The following is a 24,427-nucleotide window of genomic DNA, read 5'->3' on the forward strand; positions in this document are numbered from 1 at the left end:
TAAATATCCATGATTAAATAGCAATACAAAATTTTAACCTTAATTCACACATTATTTTCTTAATTCAGTAAAATTTAATTAAGAGTTGAATATGTTTTTAATTTTTAGATATAAAAATAAAATTCATCCATCTCAATCTTAATTTTAATTTTAATTTAAAAAATAAATATTATCCATAAAATTCAATTACTTAAATTTTTTTGACATATTAGACAATAATTTCATATTAACATTTGAATTGTTTATCACATTTAATATATTCAAATATAAATATTATACTAGAACACTAATTGACATAAAAAAAATTAATGTTATTAATTAAAATAATTATATTTATTTATTTTTAAAGTTAAGAAATAAAATATATTTAAATTTACATATAGATAAATTCTATTTAATAAATTTATTCTAATAAATTTAAGAATTAAAAATATATTTAAACGTCTATTTAATAAATGAGGTCATAAATTTTAACAATGGTAAAGAATAATTTTCCAAACTAAACAATTAAATGATAGGATAGTATTGAAAGTAATCGTTGTTGCACAGTTTGAGATGAATTTATTTATTTTTTGGCAACTTGTGTTTTCACGAATCATTTGGGTTGTCTTTGAGTGCATGAAGATGAGCATAGTATTGGGATATCCACCTTTTTATTATCTTCATCTCTTTCTTTCGTTGTTTTACTAACCATTCTGGATCACTTTGATTTGCCCGCAAAAGATCCACACAATGAGATCCTAAACAAACAATTCATGTTATCGATCATTTCATAGAAAACAGTTAAAAATATTAAGATAAAGATACATAGACAACAATTTTTAACAATATTTGAACATTAATCATACGTATCATTGTGTGATTGGTTCATTGTGGTGTCATTGTATCATTTAGACCAATCACACAATGACACGTATGATTGATATTCAAATATTGTCAAAAAATGTTGTCTATATATCATTACCCAAAATATTAGGTTCACCTTAAATGTTATCCCATAAAAAACAAACTACTGGTTTATGTTTTGTCTTTGGTTTAATAGCATATGAAACATTCTTGGTAGCTAGCTAATGCTACATCCAAGAAAATGTTTTTGTACATTAGTGCATCATAATTGTTCTTAGTGGTATCACATTGAATGTGACGTAATTTAGAAAAGGTATACAGTTAGCAACATATATATTATAAAAGAAAATGGACCATTTAGTAAAATATAGTTATAAAGAGATTACCAAGGTAACATACCATTAACTGTATGAACGGCAACAATGCTGTCTGATATGTTTTCCAAAACCCTGAAATATTTAGATGATTCAGACATAGCTATTTTAAAATATTGTCCAAAAGCATATTACCAAGATACAATAAATTATTTTTTTTTTTTTTTCTATTTTTACTTGAAACAAGAAATTCAAATATGCACGAATTTAGTTCCTAAAATGTTGCTGTCTTTTGCAACCTAATTGGTAAACTAATAAAACTATATAGATTGGATAATGATATTTTGACAACATTTTTTTGATAACATTTTAACATCATCTATATGTCATTCTGTAATTGGTTCAAAATTATTTTACAATCAATAATAATAATAATCATAAACGCTAATATAGACCAATCACAAAATGACACTTAGATAACATAAAAATATTGTTAAAAAAATGTTGTCAAAATATCATTATCCAAATAGATAATAACAAAATAGTAGATATCCATTAGTTGAATTTAGAAGTGTTAAAAAACGCGCTTTTCTAGATTATGCTTTATTCTTGATTGAACTTCGTTAGATTTTCATATTTTCAATAGTTCAACAAATAATGGGAAATGTGTTAAAGAAGAACATTCTATTGTTTATTTCTATTATTTCTCATTTCACTCATATTTTGGGACCAATTTGAAAAGTTTTTCAATATTCAATAATACCTATTATGCTTTCTATTATTTAGTGATTTCTTAAGTACTTTTTGTTTTCTGTATTTTAAGATTATGTTTTATCTTCTCATGGATAATATTCCATTCACGTCACGGTATATTTTTTTAGACATTATTTAAGAAAAATGATAATAGTTTAAGAAAAATAATTGATGGTTTATTTCGAGAAATGTCAAAACATTAAGATATTTGAAGTTTATTTGTATTTCCATTTATTGACATTGTAATCATAAAATGTTTAGAGTAAGTTAATTTTTTGAAAGAAGTTTGCTTAGTAAATTTTGTACATGGTTTACTTTGACTTTCATTTTTTTTCCTTTTTGATAATATTTACATAATTTAGATGAGATGTCAAAATACCTATTTTAATAAAATTGTAAAACACTTTTTCCATTTTTTTTCTGCTCTAAACAAATTGTACTAGAAATGTTTAATTTTTATTATTCTTCTTTATTTCTGCAGAAGTTCTTAAAGCTAAAAAACATCGACTGAAATCAAATGATAACTTCATAACCAAAGATGAGAACATATAAAGTAAAAAAAGAAAATAATAATAACATGGCCAAATTTTGTATTTTAGGTTACTTACCCTCCAACACTATATGGGTCCTTTAACCCATTGGAGAAAATAATGTTGCTTGCAAATCTTCCAAGTATCAATTTAATATTCTGCATTGGCAACAATAATTTAGAGTTTTCAAATTTGAATACAATATAGAGTATTGTGAACACAATTAATTAAGAAGTGGATTTAACTTTAATTCAATTTTATAAAATCAGTCTGTAAAATGAAATTTAGATTTACTTATTATAAATTGATCTTATCTGTAGTTTATATAGGATTTTTAACACAATTGAGACAAATTTCTTATAAAAGATAATATATTTATAATTTGGTTTAATGAATTTGTATAGAAGGAAGAAAAATAATATATTCATAATTAATAATTTAAAATAAAAAACAAAATTAAAATAAGGAAAGAATAATTACATGTGCACCATAGTATGTAGTGATCCAATGAGGACGAGGTGAAACACCAAAAGTATTCTTGCAGCCTTCCACATACCTCTTTAGGTTGAAAGGATTAGGTTCAAACATTGTATCATTTCCTATGCCGATGGGTATTACCATTTCACTACATGTCTGAATTAAACAATGTAATTACTATTAAAACTCAAATAAAATAATTTAGCAATTTTAAGTTGGAAGATAACTTATAATTAGTTGTTTCTTTTTTTAATTATGTTCAAAAAATACTTTTTTTAATGAGAAAATTTAACTGATTGATTTTAATATGATATTTTCTCTTTCTAATTTTTAGATTCCACAACGAGGATAAATGAGGATTGAAAATTTAAAAGAGTTTAACTTTTATATTAAGTAAATAATAAAAAGTTAAATAATTTATAAAGAAGAAGACTTATAAATTTATTCTTTTAAAATGTTGGACTAAAGATAGTTTATTTTTTAAGCGGGTTTGAGTTGGATTAATTAATATTGAATTTTAGTGAATCTTATAAAAAAAATTCATAAATAATATATGATCCAATAATTCATCTTAGTACTAGTTTATAGGAGTACAATATGAATAAAAAATCTCTAAATATGGAATTCTATATAAAAAATTTTACAAACAAAATTCAAACATACTTGTTCTTGTTATAAGAGTGAAAAGTGTAATTGTTTGGATTGAACATAAGAGTTAGTGGAGAAAAAGAAAGGTAAATTTTCAAAACTATAAATTAAAGTTAAAATCAAATTTAAATTAAAATATAAAATTTTTATAAAATTTTAATAAATGTTATAAAATCGTTAAACTAATAAGGAAACTCCCCAAATTTTGTAAATTTTCATAAAACTCAACCAAGAGTAAAAAGTATCTTAAAAAAAGGTGAATCAAACAATGTGTTCTTAACATTTATCATATTTAATGTTAACTACTTTAAAAAAAATCTGAAAAAGTAAACAAATGATTTTTAGTTTTTTCAAAATAGATTCAAATTCGTGTATACCATTGTATCTTGTCCTAGTTTCGCTAACTTTTTTTTTCATTGAACATTGGGTACCTTTATGACCGACTATTGACTAGTCTTCATTGGAAAATCAAGGCAAACCTAATTCATTAAATATCTACCCTACACCTTTATAATGATATGGCCAAGTAACCTATAAAACAATAGTTAACCATGGGAAGAACAAGTTTTCATATGATGTTGGCTATTTAAGATAATTTTTATACAATTTATTTTTGGATAATGATACTTTGATAATATTTTTTGACAATATTTTAACATCATTTATGTATCATTATCTGATTGTTCCATGTTGGTGTTTATGATTATTATGATTAAATATGGAGTGATTTTTCATGTTGATGTTTATGATTATTATGATTGATTGTAGAGTGATTTTGAACTAATAAGAAAGAATGACAGATAATATTAAAATGTTGTTAAAAGAATGTTGTCAAAATATCATTATCCTTTATTTTTATACAAAAACGTCTCATTAGACATAATGAACAATGATTTGAAACAAAAAGAAGTAAGGTAGCCAGTGGACAACTAATTAACAAACTTCAACCATATTTCATTTTTTCACTTTTCTTAAGGCATACCATTTATTGTGTTTCTGTTGGAATGTCATATCCATCACAATGAGATGATAAATTTGATAGAAAAAGTTAATGCTTTCACCAAATTGTGTCACCCAAATATAAGCAAATTAAGGAAAATGCTAAAAGCTTAAAGTTGTAAATGCAATTAATTCATAATTACCTGCCATCTCCATCCCACAGTTGTCTCAGATTCATTAGCTGGACCATTAACTGTGCATGTGGTGTTTCCCTTGAGAGCAACAACACCTGCATATATCCTACTTAGGATATCACTCCCAAGAGAAGCTCCATCAATGCCACCACAAATCACATTAACTGGATATTTTGGAGGTTGATTATATTGAGCTCCATAACCATACATCAACCTTAAGAAGTTTATCAATTCATCAGGTTGCTTTAATAAACTGCAAAATGTGACACTCACTCAGTAATCAAATATAAAGCTTAACACCATACCATTGCATTGCAATCAGTTTTAGATCAATTTCATCCCTTAATAAAGAATGTGAACATGTGATTATATGTAACTTGTTAGAGATTTTCTTGAAAATACAACTTTGAGTCTAAATTCTACAAAATGAGAAATTGGGTATTATATAAGATACAAAAACTATAATCATTGAGTTAAAAGCAGTATAATGTTTTATATAAATTACACTAACATTGATGAAATCTCTCGTTGGAAGTACAACGTCTCCTATAAATAAAGTCAATTTATAATATATAAATAGATACAAATCTCATTTTTTTAAACACTTCTTAACACGTGCAGACCTTACTTTATAAACCGATCTTATGGAATTGAGTTAGACTTAAAGTCTACTTTATAACATTTTATTTAACGAATTCTTTATAAAGACCCATCATATTTCTTAGAAACAAAAGGAAGAGAGAAGACAATGTTCATACTGGCAAGTGTTGAATCTCTTGCTGAGAGTGACCAAACCATCTGGTTGAGAAGCTACTCTGTGAATTTCACTCCAAGATTGCAGTATAGTTTTGTAACATGTCTCACTAGCTTCCTGCATATCATTTTCTTCATCAAAATAAGCATTTCATGAAAAGTAAGCAAAATAAATACATGACAAAAGTATCAAATGATGGTGAATTACTCGATAATCCCTAGTGACAACAGAGTAGTAACCATTTTGTGGCGTGATGTTATCAAAGTATAGGATTGGTGCTGATGAGGCCAAAGCACCAATGGCCAGGTGGGGATATTTCAGCCTAAACCATGAAGCAAGCACTGCATAAAACAAACCTATTTCCACATCAATAAATCATTTATAAAATCATTTTTATTATGATCTAATTAGATTCTGTTATGTATATTAAGTTTGCTGATTTTTATGATGATAACATCTTAAATGTTATATCAGTAATCATTTCTGATTAGTTGACTGTGTAAAACTCTTTATACAGTGTATGAAAGTTGAACTCAACTAATGATCATAACCAAGGTACAAATTTGAAACACCATGAAGGAATGCTGATAACTAACTTCCACCATATGATCCTCCAATTACAATCACAGGGGAATTTTGGGCATGTAATGTGTTCTTGATATGTTTGAGCACTGCTGCATAATCTGCTAAGGCTTGAGCTGAGTTGAAATACCCAATAGTGCTTGCATTTTTCAATGCTTCTTCCCTGGATCCAAATGGCACTGATTTCCCATAGTAGCGGTGCTACAAGAATCCAATTGAAGATTTAATCATCAGAACCAAAAAATCAAGAAAAAGTGAAAAGAAAGAATGATCTATATACAAATTACCTCTATGTATACCAAGAGGGCATTGCAGGAAGCAGCATTATCAGTTAAAAATCCTATGCTGTTAGGGAAGTTATCTATGGGTGATTCAGCACCAAGGTATGCAAATATGGGGGCACTAGAATTGGCACCACCCCAGTACTTGAAATTAATGAGGTATCTTTGTGGGAATGTTGTGTAGCTTTCTGGCTTATAGTTGAAGTGATCCAAAGTCTGTTTGAAGAAAAATGATTTGATTTCTTCTGCATCAACTGCAACTGGGTGATCGTGTAGTGATGCTTCCCATTCAGGAATTGGACTCATCCTTGGAATTGTTGTCCAAGATTGTGTTGCAGAGAAGGAGGGTGAGTATGTGAGAAATATCAAAAGAAAAAATAACAAGGAATGGTGTTTCATTGCAGCAAAGGAAAAAAACAAGAGTATGCCTTAATTGGTTTCTTTCACAGAAAATATATGAATCAAAACGTTCTTATATATCATATAATCTTTTGCGTGTGATCCTCAGAGCTTGTGTGTATCAGTGCTTCTGTGGGCAGCCTTAAACAAAATTAAGATAAATTATACATTATTAATTCCCATTTTATAATATGAGCCTTTTTTTTTATGGTTAGGGATGTAATTTTTAATGCATTCCTCAACACATTCTTTTTCATCTTGAAATATATTAAAGATCATGAAATTTGACGACTTTCACAAAAACAAGTTTCTTTGTTAGAAGTTTCACGTTAATAAAAGATAAAATCAATTTATAATATATAAGTAAATATAAATTTTATTTTACAAATTCATTTTATGAGATTGAATTAGACTTAAAGTTCACTACTATCATAAATAAGTATTGATATATTTTTTAATAACTCAATTAATTCTTTTATAATAAATCTCTCTTTTTAACTAGTCAAATATAACTAAACGCCAATAATGTCTTTCTAAGATATGATTAAACATTCTCTTTATAGACTTATTCATCACACAACTTTCTTAAGGTATAATAAAAATATATGTAATATGGTTTATCAAGACTACATAATTAGAAAGAATATACGAAGAAAACCTAATATGAGAAAATAAGAATTATTGAAAGAGTAAGGACATTCTTACTTATAGAAGCTCCAACACGACCAATATGGTAAAAAAAATCCCACTCATACAAAAGCGATAGTAACATTATGAGAAAGGAGATAGTAATATTTAGATGTCAAGAACGATTAACAAGAACTATATGAGAATATACCCAATAAAGGTGAAAGAATTGCTCTTAAAAAAATACTAGTAGCTATATGGACTAGTAATATATTGAGAAAACTTAAAGACAATGTAGTTGGCATAATAACTTATATTAACCAAATATTTAGCATGTGCTAGCGATTAATTACATCTATATAATTTTAACTCGATATTTATAAGTATTATTGAGATATTGTTAAGATATCTTAATTGATTTCACTTTACACTTGTATAAATAATTTCATTAAGTGTACTGTGAAAATCATATACTATTTATAGAAAATATGAAAATCGTTGGAAACTTTTTAGAAGTTAAGCTTCCCGTGTCATATAATTTAAATACAAAGTTTATTTTCTTAACGATGAATTGTATGAGACTCGTGACACTGAAAGGGAACCTTTACATTTGTACCCACTGCTTCCATTTTTTTTCTTTCTTTTTTATTCTTCAAAATAAAGTATAACACAAATATTTTATAGTGGTTCACTCAATAGAGTTATGTCCAATTCTCTTCTAAAATAATTTAGAAGGTTTCATTATATTTTTAATGTATACATATGAGTATTCTAACTGAAAGAATAGAAAGGCCTTATATCTTAAGCCAAAAGGGGGGGGGGATTGGATTAACCCTTTTTAATGGTCTTTTCAAAATCTTTATGAGTTCTTGACTTTCTTGAAATCAATAAACAAATAGTAATGAATCAACAAGAGTAGAGAAAGATCAAGCACACAAACAATCTATACTAGTTCGGCTATCACAAGCTTACATCCAGTCCTTCTTCAACAACCTTAGTTGAAGGGAATCTACTATAATTGATTGAGTATACAATAATACAGAGACAACCCTCTCAATGCACTCCTCTTAACACTCAAAATCAATATAACAATACAAGAGATGAACAACCTCACTCTCTTACAACAGCCAAGAGTAATCACAACCCTTAACCCCTGGCAAACCCGCACTGGTACACAATACACAGATGGTTTATGAAGAACCTGATCTGTAACAAACACTCTGCAATTGAAGATTGAATCAGAACTAGTTTAGCATAAAGTCTTGAATGAATCTTGATGGGTAATAAACCCATAGAGTGTAGACCCTCCAAGAACATCTCTTGAAACCACTTATAATCAAAGCTCAATCAGAATGTCAGTATTTGAAAATTGTAACGTTATTGAAACATGTTTCAAGTCACATATATATAGGATTTTCAAATCCTGTCGCATTATAATCAATTATGTTAATTGCAAATAATCAATTATGCTTTTTCTCTGTTTTAACATATTATCATTTATGTATAATCGATTATTTAAACACTTAAGCCTATTACTTCTTCATTTAAAAGTATTAACAAATTAAGCTATTTATTTAATGGATTAGATTTTGTTCTTTGTTTTAATCGATTAACAAACTTATGTAATCGATTATTTCTACACTTAGTCATATTAGTCATCCATTAACCATCCTTAACAGATTATCTCACTTGTATAATTATTATGGCTTGCTCTCTGTTTTAATATGCAACCTGTATAATCGATTACTCTATAGTGATATGGCAAAATTTAACAGATTATATACGTTGTTAATCGATTATTTATACCAGAAATGAGATTATCATTTTGTTTTAAACACGATTTATTCAACATTAATGAAATTAATCATCTAGTACAAACATGATAAAGATAAAACATTTGTTATGTCATTTGTTGTGTAAGAAATCATTAATCATTCATTTAATTGTTCATAATAAAAAACTAAGATATATAGAATTTAAGCTCCCCTATCAACAATCTCCTCAGTTTTTGATGACGACCAACAACAAACCATATTTCCAATTACTCTCCCCCGTTGGATATTAACAAAACATGGTAGAATAAACAAGTAACATGGAATACATGTATGCTAAAAACATCAAAAGCACTTACGAACCATTGAAGAACATGATGCTCTCCCTATCAAAAAGAGTTAAAACACTATAAAAGTGTGTGAACAATATATGAATAGTATCATAATAAGAATAAGCTCAATGTAACAATTTTCATACAGTCTATTAGAGTAATTTAACTTGTATCAGAGCAAATATACTAATTTTACATGATATAAGATTTGATGTCAATGTCATTTTTAAATACTCAAGTAAAGTATAAAATGTAGGTAAAGCAATGAGTATTAAAGCATAAATGACAGCTATTATACAACAAAGAATATGATAAATGAATTAGCAAAGTTATAACATAAATAGAAACACATGTTTTAATTTCAAAATGGTGCATATTTCACATTATATAATAAATTTCAAAGTAAATTTGTGCTATATAGTAAATTTCATACTAAGCAATAATATAAGTCATTGGTGTATACTTCCAAAAAGTCATGATACCGAGAACATTTGGAATGAAAAGCTCTTGATGAAAACACGGAACGAAGTTGTTGATCATCAAAATGGATTACGTACGCATGCTTTTGAAAATATTTGTTATAATTTGCACTTTTTATGTTGAAAGAAGTGAGTGCTAAATGTCTCTCTGGATGTCTAAGGACCCTCTGTAGAATCTCAACATTCCGAATTACCACGTGTTATAAACTTTCAATCAACAAGTTTTACAATGTTTATAATAAAAAAAAGAATTATGAAAGAGACTCACCTATAAACGAGAAGGAAATAAAATTAAATTTGAGGAAGTAGAATGTTCATAGATAAAAAAGTGCAATTATAATTATTTTTTAGTTGCATTGTGAAATCGTTTTTAAAGAAGTAGCTCGTTACTAAAAAATGTTGTATTGAGAACAAATGAAGAGTAATAATATTTCCATAAGCAAAAATTATTTATTCTAATTTAATTGAATAATGATATTTTAACAATATTTTTAAATTATTTATGTGTCATTTTGTGGTTGGTTTGATGTTCATGATTATTGTTATTCATTGTAATATAATTTTAAACTAATCCTGATACCTAGATTTGTTTAGAAAATATCATAATCAATTCCACATTGTTATTTGTTCTTTCTTTTCCTTTACAAAGTATTTTACCGTATAATGTGTGTGAAAGTATTATTAGTCAAATGAATCACCCTAATGTGATGGTTACGGTCTACTACACGTGACCGACTTCGAATTTGAGAACTGCTTCCATGGCATTTCGCGCACTTGGCCACTCCAATACCACACTCCCCAAGTCATGCTGCAACATCATATTCATACACTCTTCCTCCTTTTCTTCCACGTGCCGGCGGAGAAGCTCTTCTCCGCCCCCGCCGCAAGCTCCGCCGTCTCCGAAGAAGGTGCCATTCACGGTGTCGGTTCACGGTAAAACGTGGCAGGACCCATATCACTGGATGTCCAACGTTGAGGACCCGAATCTGTTGGAGCATCTCAACCGCGAAAACGTCTACGCCGATGGCTTCATGGCTGACAGTCTCAAACTCCGTTCAGCTCTGTCCTCTGAGATGAAAGCGCGGTTACCGCCCACCGTTTCCACTCCCCCTGAACGTTGGGGACCCTGGTTAGTTCCACTTTTCTCCATTTTTTCTTTTTGTTTTATTCATCTATGAAAAAAAGTAAAGTATAATGCACCTTGGTAGTCTTTGAAATTACCAATATAAGTTTTGAGAAATGCTATACCCGCTTTTGAATACGCACTATAACTTGAAATTTATTGAAAATGGTGAAACCTTATGAGTCTAATTCTGCTTAAAGATTTTCTTTCATGATTTTGTCGTTTTCATTAAATTTAGTAACTAATAAGAGTGTGTTAAAGAAGTCTTTGTTTGTTTAGCCTATACAAAATTTACAATAACAACGCATATGAATTAAAGTCTATTTCTTTTTATAAATTTAGAGACAAAATTAGTGAATTATCCTAAAATAAAAGATGAAGTAGATTAGTGATGAGATGTCAGAGCTGAGAAGATATTTCTGGACGAATTTTTGCTTTTGACAGTTTTTATTTACGGAGTTGCTTTGGATGTATGATAATTGATATCCCGATTTTGCTAATGTTATATTAGCAAATGTTATAACATTGTTCTCTTTTTTGGATGTGAGAGGAGAGAATAAGTAATTTTGACCATACAACTATACATGAAAAATTGAAAATGATTTTACTTGGATCTAATCTTGACTATTGATGTATTCTTTTATTCTCAAGATTGCCTTCTTTCACCTTATATGCATCCACATGTGTTGCTTGAGGTGGAAGAATTGTGTGTCTCGTGCTGAATGTTGTGTACTATGTCAGTTGGTTAATAGTAGAACTAATATAATGCATATGTAGGACTGTTGATAGCAGTGTAAAAATACAAAACTAAGGAACCATTTGGTTTAAGAATTCCTTTTTTTTTTTCTGCTCTCACTTTAGACTACAAACATGCCATTGTTTTCACTTAATTTCCGGATTTCAAAAGTTTAAGATCTCTGAAAACAGAAAATAGTAGAAAATTGTTTTAACTTTTTCCTATTCAAACGTTTGAAAATTAGAAACAAATTATACATAAGGTAACACTTTTGTAATAAAACGTGAAAACAGAAAATGAATACAAAAAAAATTTCTGGGACCTAATGTCCGCTAACTACAGAAATGTACCGTTCCTATTTACTTTGACTCCAAGTTTAATTGATTTCATATTCACCTCCTCTTTCTCAGGATGTATTACCAGTATATTCCAGAGGGAAAGGAATATCCTGTACTCTGTAGGAGGCTGGAAATGGAGAAAACTGGTTGGCTGAAGAATTTTGTTTTTCACTATGGAATGACAAGATCAGAAAGGGAGGAGATTTTACTTGACTGGAATGAACTTGCAGATAAATATGGTATGTCTCTTCTATCCTCACCATTTATTGAGTTTTCATTCCTTTTCAAAATCAGCTATAATAGTTGTGGAAAGGAAGTTATCACTAATAAAGGATGGGTATCTGATAGAAACATGGCATCCTTACTCTGTATTATTTTAATGGAGCTAGTCAAACAGCAGTTTACTGCTTCTATAATTGTTGTTGAAATTGTAAAATTGCAAACATCCAAACAGATACAAGCTTGGTATCTTTGATTAATAAACTTACTTCTCTTGAATATTAAAGATCTATAGCTTGGTCCTTTGGCCAGCCTTCATGGGATCACTTGTACTCATTCTTCAAATTGTAGTTTAAATTCTTGTTTTTTTTTCTCCTATTGAGGATTGTTGACAATATAGTCAAAATTGTAGGGTATGTCAATGTTGGAACATGCAGAGTTTCACCTGACCACAACTACCTTGCATACACACTTGATATTTCTGGTGGGGAACAATACACACTTCAGGTAAAAGACCTCAGAAGTGGATTAATAGACCCAAAATCAAAAGTTAACGGTGCTGTTAGTTTGGCATGGGCTCAAGATGCAAGCTCTCTGTTTTATACTCAATCAGATGAAAATCAGCGACCTTACAGGCAAAGTCTTATCATCAGATTTTCCTTGTTAGTTTTTCAGTGGTGGGAAAAGGAATGGGTTTCAGTGTAAGATGCTATCCTAACTGTCATATGTTATTATGGCAGAGTTCTCTGCAGAAAACTTGGATATGACCATCTATGTGAATTTCCAGTATTTACTGAAAATGATTCCAGTTTTTGTGTGGACATAACAAGCACGAAAGATGGGAAATTCATAACAGTGAATTCAAACTCAAGAACTTCATCCGAGGAAGGGATTCACTTGTCTTGTTTTATGAATACAGAATGATATTATTCTTTTCTAGTGATTTGTTGATCTTGATTCTTATCACAGGTTTATGTTATAGATTCCGTCAATCCATCAAACGGTTTGCAGAAGTTATGTAGTCGTACTTCTGGTGTACAGTACTTTGTGGAACACCACTCTGGTTTATTTTATATTCTTACCAATGCTCCTATTCCTGAATCCCAGTGGTCTGGCCAAGGTTATTACCTGGTTAGATGCCGGGTTGAAGATATAGAGTCAACTAAATTGCAGGTATTTTTATTAGTTTTATACATCCCAATTTTGAGTTCTGTTAGCTATGAGTGGTGTGTGAATTGTCTCTAAATCCTCTTCATTATGCTTATTTAATTTCAGAATATCATCCTTCCAGACAATGACATGGGCATATATGATATGGACATTTTTGATGGATATTTGGTTCTTTTCTTCAATAACAAAGGTTTTCCTGTGCTATGCTCATTGAACTTTCCTTTGCAAATTGATTTGAAGGTATATGAATTTCAATTTATTAGGAATTTTTGTTTATAACTGTATTGAAAGGTTTATTATGCCTTCATATTTTGTTCTTGTTCACCTCTGTAGCATAGCATCAAACCATTTGATCCTGATGAATATTCCCCGTGTACCACAAAATGTACTCCAATATGATGACACCAACGAGTTTGTACTGTCTTACCTTCCAGGGTGTATAATGCTTAACCAATGCTAATCGAATGTAGTACTTTAAGGAAGATGCAGAAATGTTTTGAAGAGTATAATTGAAATGGCCAGAAAACCAGAATCGGAATTGCTGTATTGGTGTGTCTATATTACCAGTTTAGCCATTAGATATTAAATTGTATTATGTTGCAATGACATGTATACTATGCACCATCTGCATGTCTATAGTGAATTTCGGTGCCTCTCATCTTCTCATTTCCTAAAGGCTTAATACCGCTTTTGGTCCCTAGTTTGGGGGGTTGTGTTCAAAATGGTCCTACCTTTCTTAAAAGGTAACAAATGATCCCAACTTTTGAAAAAACGGGTCAAATTAATCCTTTTTGCTAACTGCGTTAAAAATTTAACTGTGCAGCTACCACCCTGGACAAAACATACTGAATTGTCTCATACGTGGCACAGTGGGATAATATTATGTGTAAATTTTGAATTTAAAAAAAAAAAATTATTGACACATCACCTTCATCTTCCACCCCTACCTACCCATGAATTTAGGGTTTTTTCCCTCCCCAAAACCCACCAGTTGTAACCTGTGTAATTTAATTCAGCACTTGGCCCCTTGATGGATAGGTTCTTAGTCTTTTAGGTGGAGTCCATCGAACAACTCTGCAATTAATTCAAAGAATGCTGCTGTTGTGGAGCTGGCTAATTTGATAGACACGGGTGATTCAGATGATTATCACCGAACTGAGGACACTCTAAACAGTGTAACAGATCAAAATATATCAACTTTGACATCCACTCCTCTGGTTAATGATTTATTTGGAGATTTTAGCAGCTCTATCGGGGCTAGTCAAGAAATAAAAAATGATGATGATCCATTTGCTGATGTTTCATTTCACACAAGTTAGAACAAAGAAAATGCTGATGATCTCTTTTCTGGGATGACTGTTGGGTAGTGATAAGCAGAGCAATCATGCGAATCACAGGCAGGGGAATATTGGTGATCCTGAACTTTTTGACATTTTTACTTCCAATTTTGAGCATGGAAACCAGAAGGAGCTTGTCACTGATTTTGTGGGGGAGGAAGAAGGAGACGGCGGCGCAGCAGGCATGAGGCAAAAAAGCCTAAATTCACGGTTGGTGGAGATGAAAGATGAAGCTGATGTGTCAATTTTTTTTTTAAATTCAAAATTGACACGTTATATATGTTTTGTCCAGGGTGGTAGCTGCACCGTTAAATTTTTGACGCCGTTAGCAAAAAGGATTAACTTGACCCGTTTTTTCAAAAGTTGGGATCATTTGTTACCTTTTAAAAAAGGTAGGACTATTTTGAACACAACTCCCCAAACTAGGGACCAAAAACAGTATTAAGCCTTTCCTAAATTAGCCATAATATTCTGTGAGTACGAACATGGCCATCAAACCAACAGGTCAACTAGCAAACTTGTACAAGTTTATGAATTTTCTTAGAAGAATGAAAGTGAGGATAGAATTACAGATGATGAACTAAACATGAACTGAGAATTTTATTATCACTGAAAACATGAGTATAAAATGTATTTATAGGCATTGCTTACTGACAGCTATATACACAAACTGACAACTGTACTAACTAACTCATTAATAAAACCTACAACTGTACAAAATGACTTACATGTGATGTCTATATAAACTGTACAAACTAACTTGTTTCTACTAATATCTCTCTCAAACTCAAGGAGAAGATTTTTCAGAACAAAAATTATTCACATTGAGTTTGCACCGAAGAAATATAAAACAAACTGAAGGTAGAGACTTGGTGAAAACATCCTACCATTGATCAAGAGTTGGAATATGATAGATTACATAGTTTATTGGCCATCACCTTCTCTCTTACAAAGCAAACATCAATCTCCATGTGTTTAGTACGATTATGAAATACTTGATTGTGAGAAAATAGACACAACACTTTTGATTGTCACACAATAACTGGAGTAGTATAAGAAATTTGTAGTTCAGTAAACAATGTAGTAATCCATGATTGCTCAGTAAAAGTTTATGCTAAACTTCTGTACTCTGCTTCAGTACTAGAATGAACAATAACTTACTGCTTTCGAGACCACCAAGATATCAAATTAGGACCATGAAAGATTACTGCTCATAAAGTAGATCTTCTATCATCAACATTTGATATCCAATCAACATCACAAAAGGCTTTTAAAGACAAAGGATGATCAAGTGATGCAGATTGAATGTGTAATCCATCAAACATAGTTCCTTTAAGATATCTCAATATACGTTTTACCATAGCACTAGTGACAATCAAATGATTTGGCCATAGACTGACAAACTTTGTTTACAACAAGGTCAAATCAGAGTGACATACTACAAAGAACCTATCATTGATTGATATAAAGTAGGATATGCAAACATATCAGTACCATGTTTGAACAACTAGCAATTGGAAACCATAGGAGAAGAAATTGAATGAGCTTCAACCACATGTGTTTTATGAAGCAAATCTCGTATATATTTTGTTTGAGTCATGAGAGTAGACTCTTAAATTTAGATTAAAATAATTTTTCTCTAATTCAGTCTCATTACATATGATATGTATACATACATGCATTAATTGGATAAATTTGGAAATGAGCATTGCCAATTGTAGGAAACAAATCCCTAAGATTGTGGGATTGATATGCTAGTAATAAAACCAAGATATAGCCAATATACATAATTAAAAACAATAGGAATCAAATTTGAAACTTTTCAAAATATCTTGACACTCCCTCTCAAGCATGTGATAAGTATTCTCCATTCGCAGCTTGATATATTTCTTTCAAAGTTAATGCTGTTTAGAGCTTTAGTAAGTATTTCTGCAACCTTTCCTTGAGTAGTATGGAGTGCAAATCATGCCACTGGGAAGCTTTTCATTGATCATGTCTGTCTAGTTTGATATGTTTAGTTCTATCATGTTGCACTGGGTTGTGAGTTATCCTGATTGTAGATTTATTGTCACAATACAACCTCATAGGTTTTTCCCACTTTATCTTTAAGTCATACAATATAATTTTCAGCCATAACAGTTCATATATTGCTTGAGCCATTACTCAATTTGCTTCAGCTCTAGATCTAGGTACCACACTTTGTTTTTTACTCTTCCACCTTACTATGTTTGCACCAAGAACGGTACAATATCCAAACCTTCTATCCCACACTGAACTGCATAATCAACATCAATATATGTCTCTAGACTAACACTCTTGTTTCTTTTGAACAAAATTCCTCTTCGTGGTGTTCCTTTCAAATACTAGACAATTCTAAGAGCAACTTGTAAATGTGTTTCCTTTGGTTCATGTATAAATTGGTTGACTAGACTCACAACAAAAGCAATATCTGGTCTAGTATGAGATAGATAAATAAGTCCTCCTACAAGTCTATGGTACATTTCTTTATTCACAACAATATCATCCGCTACACTTCCCAACTTTGAATTTCGATCAACAAGTGTGTAGGCTGTTTTACCTGTTTCTTGTAATAATTTGTTGAGATATGAAGATCCCTTTCTTGGAATGGGCTACTACACTTCCCAAAAAATATTTAACTTTCCTAAAGTCTTTGATTACAAATTCTTTGACAAGACATTGATTCAATCTTTGTTGCTGCTTTTCATCATTTCCAGTAACAATGATATTGTTAGGATATAAGGTGATAGGATAGAAGGCAAGGGAGCCGAACGGCAAGAGGCAGGGGGAAGCAAGCCGAATGGTGGAAGGCGGTGAAGAGCTGGAGCCGAATGGTAGGAGGCAGGCGAAAGTAAGCTGAACGGTGGAAGGCGGTGAAGAGTTGGAGCCGATCGGTTGAAGAGTGACTAGCCTAAATGCTACAATAGTTAGGATGGGTGGGAAATATTTATATTAAATAAAGATTTATTCTAGGAAAATATTCAATATAAGATATTTATAGTAAATAAGGATATATTCTAGGGAAACATTTAGTGTAAGATATTTATATTAAATAAAGATATATTCTAGGGAAATATTCAGTATAAGATGGGCGGAAAATATTTATTATAAATAAAGCTAGATTATTGAGTTTATGCTCCCATACTAGGGAGGTTATGCTCCCAACTATCCTTTGTTTATAGAATTATATTACCATCAATAAAAGTAATTCATTCGTTCATTGTTCTGTTGCGTGTTTTGAGTGTGAGAGGTTGTTCTGGTTAGGTTTCATACTCAGATACCTAACAGATATCATCCACATAGACCATGAATCATAATGCTTGATAAACAAAATGTCGCCCCCTTGACTTTATTTGTATTTAAGGCTCATCATGACTTTGGTGAATATCTAAAACAATACTCTAGGTGACTATTTCAACCCATATAGTGCTTTTTTCAGCTTGCAAACTATGTTGGCCTTAATCTACCCTATATACCTACCTCCTGTATATTTCTTCCTCAAGAACCCCATGTAGAAATGCATTTTCGCATCAAATTGATACAAGTTCAAATCATGATTAGCTGCCAAAATAGTGGTGTTCATTTTTGCAATTGGTGCAAAGGTCTCCAAGTAATCCACTCCATAAGTTTGAGTGAATCCTTTAGCTACCAGCTTGGCCTTATACCTTTCAATAGTCCTAGCCTTGTTTTTGACTGTGCAAAACCACTTGCACCCAACTGTTTTCTTATTTTTTTTATTTTTATTCTTTATCTTTTCAAGGTGGTAAGGTAACTAGTTTCTAAGTATTATTGTTCTCCTATGCCTCCATTTCCAAATCCATGGCTTGTTTCCATTTTTTGTCAATTAATACCTCTGGTACAAAAGAATGTATGATTGTAATATTTAGGCTTGTGAGAAAGGTTCTATGGATAGGTGAGAATTTTTCAAAGGATAGATAAGAGTGAGGTGGTTTAGTGGCTCTGGTTCCTTTTCTGAGAGCAATTGGGAGCTCTAAATTCTGGTCTACTTGTGTAATAGGTTCTACAAAAGGGATTTCATTACTAGTAAGACCATCACAATTAGGAGTGTTATAATAAATGGTGTTAAATAGGATTTATTGTACTTTTTGCTGAACGTAGTTCCTAGGAGCATGCTTTGTGCTAGAAGCATCTTCTAGATTTCTCTTCTTTTCCCTCTTATCCATTGTAACTAATGTATCTCAAACTACTATAAATATAAAAACCTAAGAGAGGACAACTAACTCTCTCAAAATTCATTCTAAATCCTTTGTATTATCTTCAACTTGGTATCAGAACAGGTCCATCCGTTCTGCTGATCTCTGTCTTGTCTTTGTTCAGTAAAAGTGTTGTCTATCTGTCGCTGTCCACGACATCTGCTGCAGTTTGCTGCATTATGCCACTGTCCACTTTTGAACTTTTGTCCGCTGAAACCTTGGTTTGGAGTGCCTTGAGGAGCATGACTCAATTTTGCCTATACATCGCGCTGCCTAGTAGTAGACTCTTATTTACTTTTTCTGTTTTTATTTATTTTTTCTTTATGTTAGATCTGTTTTGTTTTTTATTAATTTTTCTCAGAGTTTGCTTTTTTCTTCTATTTCATGTTTAGATGCAAAAATTTTATAAGTCCAAAAGTGAGACGAGTTCAAATTATTTTGATGCCAATGTAAATGCATCCTCAATTCCTAGACCTAGAAGTAAAAATCTTGTACCAAATAAGACATGTTGGGTGGAAACATGGAGTAGATGTCTTGGCCAATGGAAAAAATGTCAGTGCTTAAAGACATCCATTGGAGGAATTATCAAATTCAACTATTTCTTTTTGGTACTATATATAGTTTTAAACCTTGTGCCTTAGTGCCAAAAGAAGTTAAAGTTGTCATGATGAAAGTTGTGGGAGAGGCTAAGGAAGTAGTGTTGGAACAATTTTCCAAGAATTTAGGAAAACAAGATGAACAACAATGTAGACTTGATATAATCTTCTAGGCGTGAATACAAACTTTCCTAAAAGCAATATTTCGTCCCTTATAAGTGTGAAGGGATCATGAAATCCGCTTTTGAGATACAAAGAAGAAATACAATGATAGTACTCAACCTTAGTATTAACGTCAAACAAGAATAAAATTCTCGCGAATTGATTTGTGTGTTAAGTGAATAACAAAATGTAGAGAAAAAGTCTTTTATTTCAATAGAGCACAAGATCCCTTTATATAGATGTTGATTAGGCATCTTTCAAATCCAAGAGATATCAGATTCTGATTAGTTACATTTCTTGATTGTAACTTTTCATGAATGGTTGTAACTCTTCATGAATAATTGTAACTCTTCATTAATCTGAAAACTGTCTCTAATACTCATAAATTCTAACAAGCAACAATGAAGAAAAAATGGTTTAATAACATTGAAGAGTTTGATGATGAATAAATGAAAGGATGGATACCATTCGAAGTTGTAGTAGGATGTTCAAACATAAATGAAAGGAAAAATTTAATTTTTCAATTTACTTTAAATCAATTATACAAAAAAGGGATAAAGGAAATTGAGGCTCAAGCTGTTGAATTTTTCTACACAAGTGTCATTCCATTCAATGTTAATAGAAATCCAACTTTAGGAAAATTTTGAGATATGGTGTTGGCTATAAGCCTCCACCTTATTATGACGTAAGAAAGAAACTTTTAAAACAAGCAATGTAAAAAATTGATGTAATCTTTAACGAGTATAAGGAAGGATTGAAGATAATAGGATGTACAAGTATGTCTAATGAGTGAATAGATAAAAAAAGGGGGATTCAGTTTTTGACTTTCTCATGAACAACCATAAAGGGAGCATGGTTCTTTACTCATTGGCTACCTCAGACATCTTAAGATGTGGAATGATGCTATGGAATTTGTTTGAGATTAGAATGTAGTGTAAATGGATTTTGGTAATGCTGCAAGTTTCAAAAAGGTGGAGAATTGATGTAAAATCACAATTATAATTTTTACTGGACTCCAAGTTCTACCTGTTGCATTGATTTGATCTTTGAAGATTTTGAGAAGCATCAATTGGTCCCTCAATTTACTATCAAGAAGGGAAGACGGATGACCACCTCCATTTATGATAGAGCAATGCTAATCAACCATTGAAGAAGTTTACTAAAGGAAGATACTTGATTAAACTTGGTATAACTAGATTTTGCCATGCCATGGTAGACTCTAGCATGCCTTCATGAATTGAAAGCATCATTTATGAGCTTGTTCAGCTTTGAAGAGTCGAAACAAGCAAGTTTGGAATTGTAGTTGGGGGAGAAAAGTTCACAATGTAATATTAGGTAGTCACTTTTGGAAGACTGTAGCCATTTACCTCAGACTTTTGTACCTCTCATGGTGGTCTTTGGGTTACTAGATTCACATATAAAACCCACAATGGGTTTCATATGTGACAAGATGGATTGTGCATAAGGGAAGATTAAATGTAAATTTAATAATATTAAGAAAAAGTAAAACTTCTAGACCTTTCTCGTTCAAAATTAACCATTGATTTGTGTAGTTGTTTCCAATTTAACATTATTGGTATTTTCATGGTTATGAATCTGTTTGGAAGATCATTAATGAGAGGTGGGAGAATCATCTTCATAGGCCTTTGCATATGAATGTTGAACTCCAAAGTGGTTGATGAATTTGAATATGGACGTTGAACTCCAAAGTGGTTGATGAACGTCATTGGATTGGATCTATTTCTGAGATTGTGAACTATTTAGACATTTTCTTTGGCTAGTAGTTTGCGATTGACCTTGGAATGTACCAGTGCTTATTTTCTGTACAAAGTTTCATTACGATGAAACATAAATGAACTTTTTTGTTCCAATTTAAAACCTACATACATTAACATATGACCCTGAATTTCTTTGTAGCATCAATCATATATTCAAGACCTGAAACCATGGTACTTTCCTCTGCCATCAAATACATGCAGTGTCAGTCCAGGTTCAAATCATGACTTCCTCCGTATGGTTTACCGTGTGGTTCTTTCATCACCCGTGGTATGATTACTAATAATTAGGAATGCAATACACAATTTGTAGACTCAGATGATTTCATAATTAGTGTTTGTAAATATGCATGTAAAGATTTTACAAATAATAGTCTCTACTAATATTGAACTTTGTGGGTGTTCTGTGGATGGTGCTGAATACATGTGTAAGAATTCACATCCTTGATTTTTCTATAGTTTATCAATATGTATTTGGGTGTGTTTAATGATTTACTTTGCATGATTCCCCATGATCCATTTAAAAACATAATTTGAAGATTTGATTATAAATTATATTCAAAGTGTCTTTTTAAACAGTTCTTAATTTAACCTGATTTGTAATTTATAGATATATTTTGTGACTTTTCTTCCAACTGCTAATATTAAGCTGAACTACTTTGAAAATCGCTGCCCCTCAAAGTTTGCAGAGAAAGTGAATGGCAGTCTTTAACTTTTTAATTTTGTTCATTTTTATAACAATTTTTTATATATTTTTCCTGTTGAGATGCCCTTGATCTTGCTTAATAAAACAGACACCACAATGTAGATTACTTGCTTAAAATGAAATTTAAACATCAAGCAAATAGAATATTATATGATTTTAAGTTTCCTTGTGGTATTCTATCTGCAGATTACTTTCTGTTTAGATTTTCCATTAAGCAAGCATACTTAGTCGATGTAATACTTTTTACAAGTGTGTATCCACAAAAAATTGTTTTACCACAAAGATTTGTTTTAAAAAATTTATCGTAATTTGTATCTAACTTATAGTAAAAATCACATGAAATAGCGTATCAACATGATTTCAATTTCAATTTCAATAGCAAATACTGCCAATCGGATTTATTTTTCATAAGGTATGTCCATGTGACACAGGTACAATCGTCAATAAAGATAACAAACCATCTGGCTCTAGAAATAGAATCTATGACAGGACCCCAAACATCAGAATGAATTAAATCAAATGGAGAAATACTCTTTTTATGACTAATAGGATAAGATGAACGATGATGTTTTGAAAATTGACAAATATCACAATTAAAAGACTCAACAGATTCTTTGGTAAACAAGTGGGGAAATAAGGACTTGATAAGACTAAATGAAGGATGCCCAAGCCTTTTATGATGTAACCATATTTGAGATTTTGTCCACGTCTTAGATGTTGCTTGTTGACTCATGATTTTCGTGTTGCTTTGGTCATCAAACATTAAAAAGTACAACCCACTATGCTCTTTAGCAGTTAAAATTGTCTTCCCCGTGGCAAGATCCTGAAAAACACAATAAGTTGGAAAAAATGTTATTGAGCAATTTAAATCCTTTGTGAGTTTTTGCACAGAGATAAGATTGTTAGCTAATTGAGGAACATGTAAAACATCCTTCAATACAATAGATGAGTCCAAAATTATATTCCCAGAGCCGCATATAGGTATACCCTGACCATTTGCAACTTTAATAAGTTGTTCTTTATTTCTCTTACCATATGAGTCGAAGGACACACTAAAAGGTGTCATATGATCAGTTGCACCCGAATCAAGGATCCAAATACCTTGAGACACATGATCAACAGTATTGAGGCAAATCTGACCTTTTATGGACAGAGTGCATGATCCAGAGGACTTACTCATTGATTCATCCATTGCTTTCAAAGGAATAATTTTTACTTCAGACATCCCGTAGAACGCAACGAGGGAGTCTCCAAGACAATGACGGTGTATGGGTCACACGAGAAAAAAGGAGTAGAACTTAAACAACCAGATCTACTCAAGAAAAGGTCAAACGGGTCGTCACAAACCCTAGGAACAGACTCAGGAGTCTCCGACGACTCTTCTGTGGCGGCGACGGCGAGTGGGTCTCGCCAGAAAAAAAGTCTTAAAACTCAGATCTGCTCAAATACAGCCCAAACGAGTCGTCATCGACCCTAGGAATGGACTCAGGGCGCTCTGGCGACCCTGTCTGTGGTGGCGCCGGTGAGTGGGTCTCGCCGGAGGTAGGCGCCTGGGCTACATGCGCTGGCGACGGTGGAGGCGCGTGGCGGCTCCTTTGACGGAGCGACTTCCAGCGTTGTGGTCGTTGGAGTTGGGTGCACCTTTCTGCCCTATCAACGACCCCAACCGGCGATGGCGGCAGCGACGGTGGTCGGACAGCGGCGGCGGTGCGACGGTGCAGCAGAATGGAGGTCCAAGATCGAAAGCTCTTGATACCAAGTAGAAAATAATATTGAAATTTATTATTCAGAATTTTTTATTTAAAATACATTCTCGTATCCTCTATTTGTAACAATCTAATTCTCCTAAAAAGGGAAATAAAGAAACTAGGAAAACAAAATAAAATAAAAGATTCTATATCTATTTTCTCTAATTAGGAAGATTCTAAAGAAATATTCTCTAATTACAACAATATGTATCTATATATATATATGTATGTATATATATGTGTATATATATATATATATATATATATATATATATATATATATATATATATATATATATATATATATATATATATATATATATATATATAAATAGATATTTCAAAAACACTGCAGAGT

At 31.3% G+C, this 24,427-nt stretch overlaps 2 protein-coding genes across 3 annotated transcripts in view; one reads left to right on the top strand and one right to left on the bottom strand.

Moving 5' to 3' along the window:
* Positions 1-516: 516 nt before the first annotated feature.
* LOC106779855 (lysosomal Pro-X carboxypeptidase-like) lies at positions 517-6,721 on the bottom strand. Its single transcript, XM_014668066.2, has 9 exons — positions 6,325-6,721; positions 6,052-6,238; positions 5,663-5,796; positions 5,460-5,572; positions 4,711-4,954; positions 2,924-3,076; positions 2,522-2,601; positions 1,246-1,295; positions 517-740 (listed from the first exon to the last, which is right to left on the bottom strand). Exons 1-9 carry the CDS (start codon positions 6,715-6,717, stop codon positions 589-591), a joined length of 1,506 nt encoding a protein of 501 aa, XP_014523552.2. The 5' UTR covers positions 6,718-6,721; the 3' UTR covers positions 517-588.
* Positions 6,722-10,596: 3,875 nt separating this feature from the next.
* The window catches only part of LOC106779835 (protease 2), a 17,670-nt gene continuing 3,839 nt past the window's right edge, over positions 10,597-24,427 (top strand). The window contains exons 1-7 of one of the 2 annotated variants that reach the window (XM_022776719.1): positions 10,598-11,056; positions 12,197-12,363; positions 12,756-12,978; positions 13,084-13,228; positions 13,313-13,516; positions 13,619-13,753; positions 21,758-21,886. In XM_022776719.1, the coding sequence (XP_022632440.1) occupies positions 10,686-11,056; positions 12,197-12,363; positions 12,756-12,978; positions 13,084-13,228; positions 13,313-13,516; positions 13,619-13,753; positions 21,758-21,886 (1,374 nt within the window). In that variant the 5' untranslated portion in view covers positions 10,598-10,685. Of the gene's footprint in view, positions 11,057-12,196; positions 12,364-12,755; positions 12,979-13,083; positions 13,229-13,312; positions 13,517-13,618; positions 13,754-21,757; positions 21,887-24,427 lie in introns of both variants that reach the window. The other variant, XM_022776720.1, reaches the window with a different exon arrangement.

The sequence above is a fragment of the Vigna radiata genome, unplaced genomic scaffold (assembly GCF_000741045.1).
Source record: "Vigna radiata var. radiata cultivar VC1973A unplaced genomic scaffold, Vradiata_ver6 scaffold_169, whole genome shotgun sequence".
NCBI lineage: Eukaryota > Viridiplantae > Streptophyta > Magnoliopsida > Fabales > Fabaceae > Vigna > Vigna radiata.

Coding starts and splice junctions, on each gene's coding strand:
- LOC106779855 (XM_014668066.2), bottom strand. CDS start 6,717: ATGAAACACCATTCCTTGTTATTTTTTCTTTTGATATTTCTCACATAC. Junction 3,077..4,710: donor CTGTGGGATGGAGATGGCAG/GTAATTATGAAT, acceptor TGTTTAATTCAG/ACATGTAGTGAAATGGTAAT. Junction 2,602..2,923: donor CTACATACTATGGTGCACAT/GTAATTATTCTT, acceptor TTGCCAATGCAG/AATATTAAATTGATACTTGG.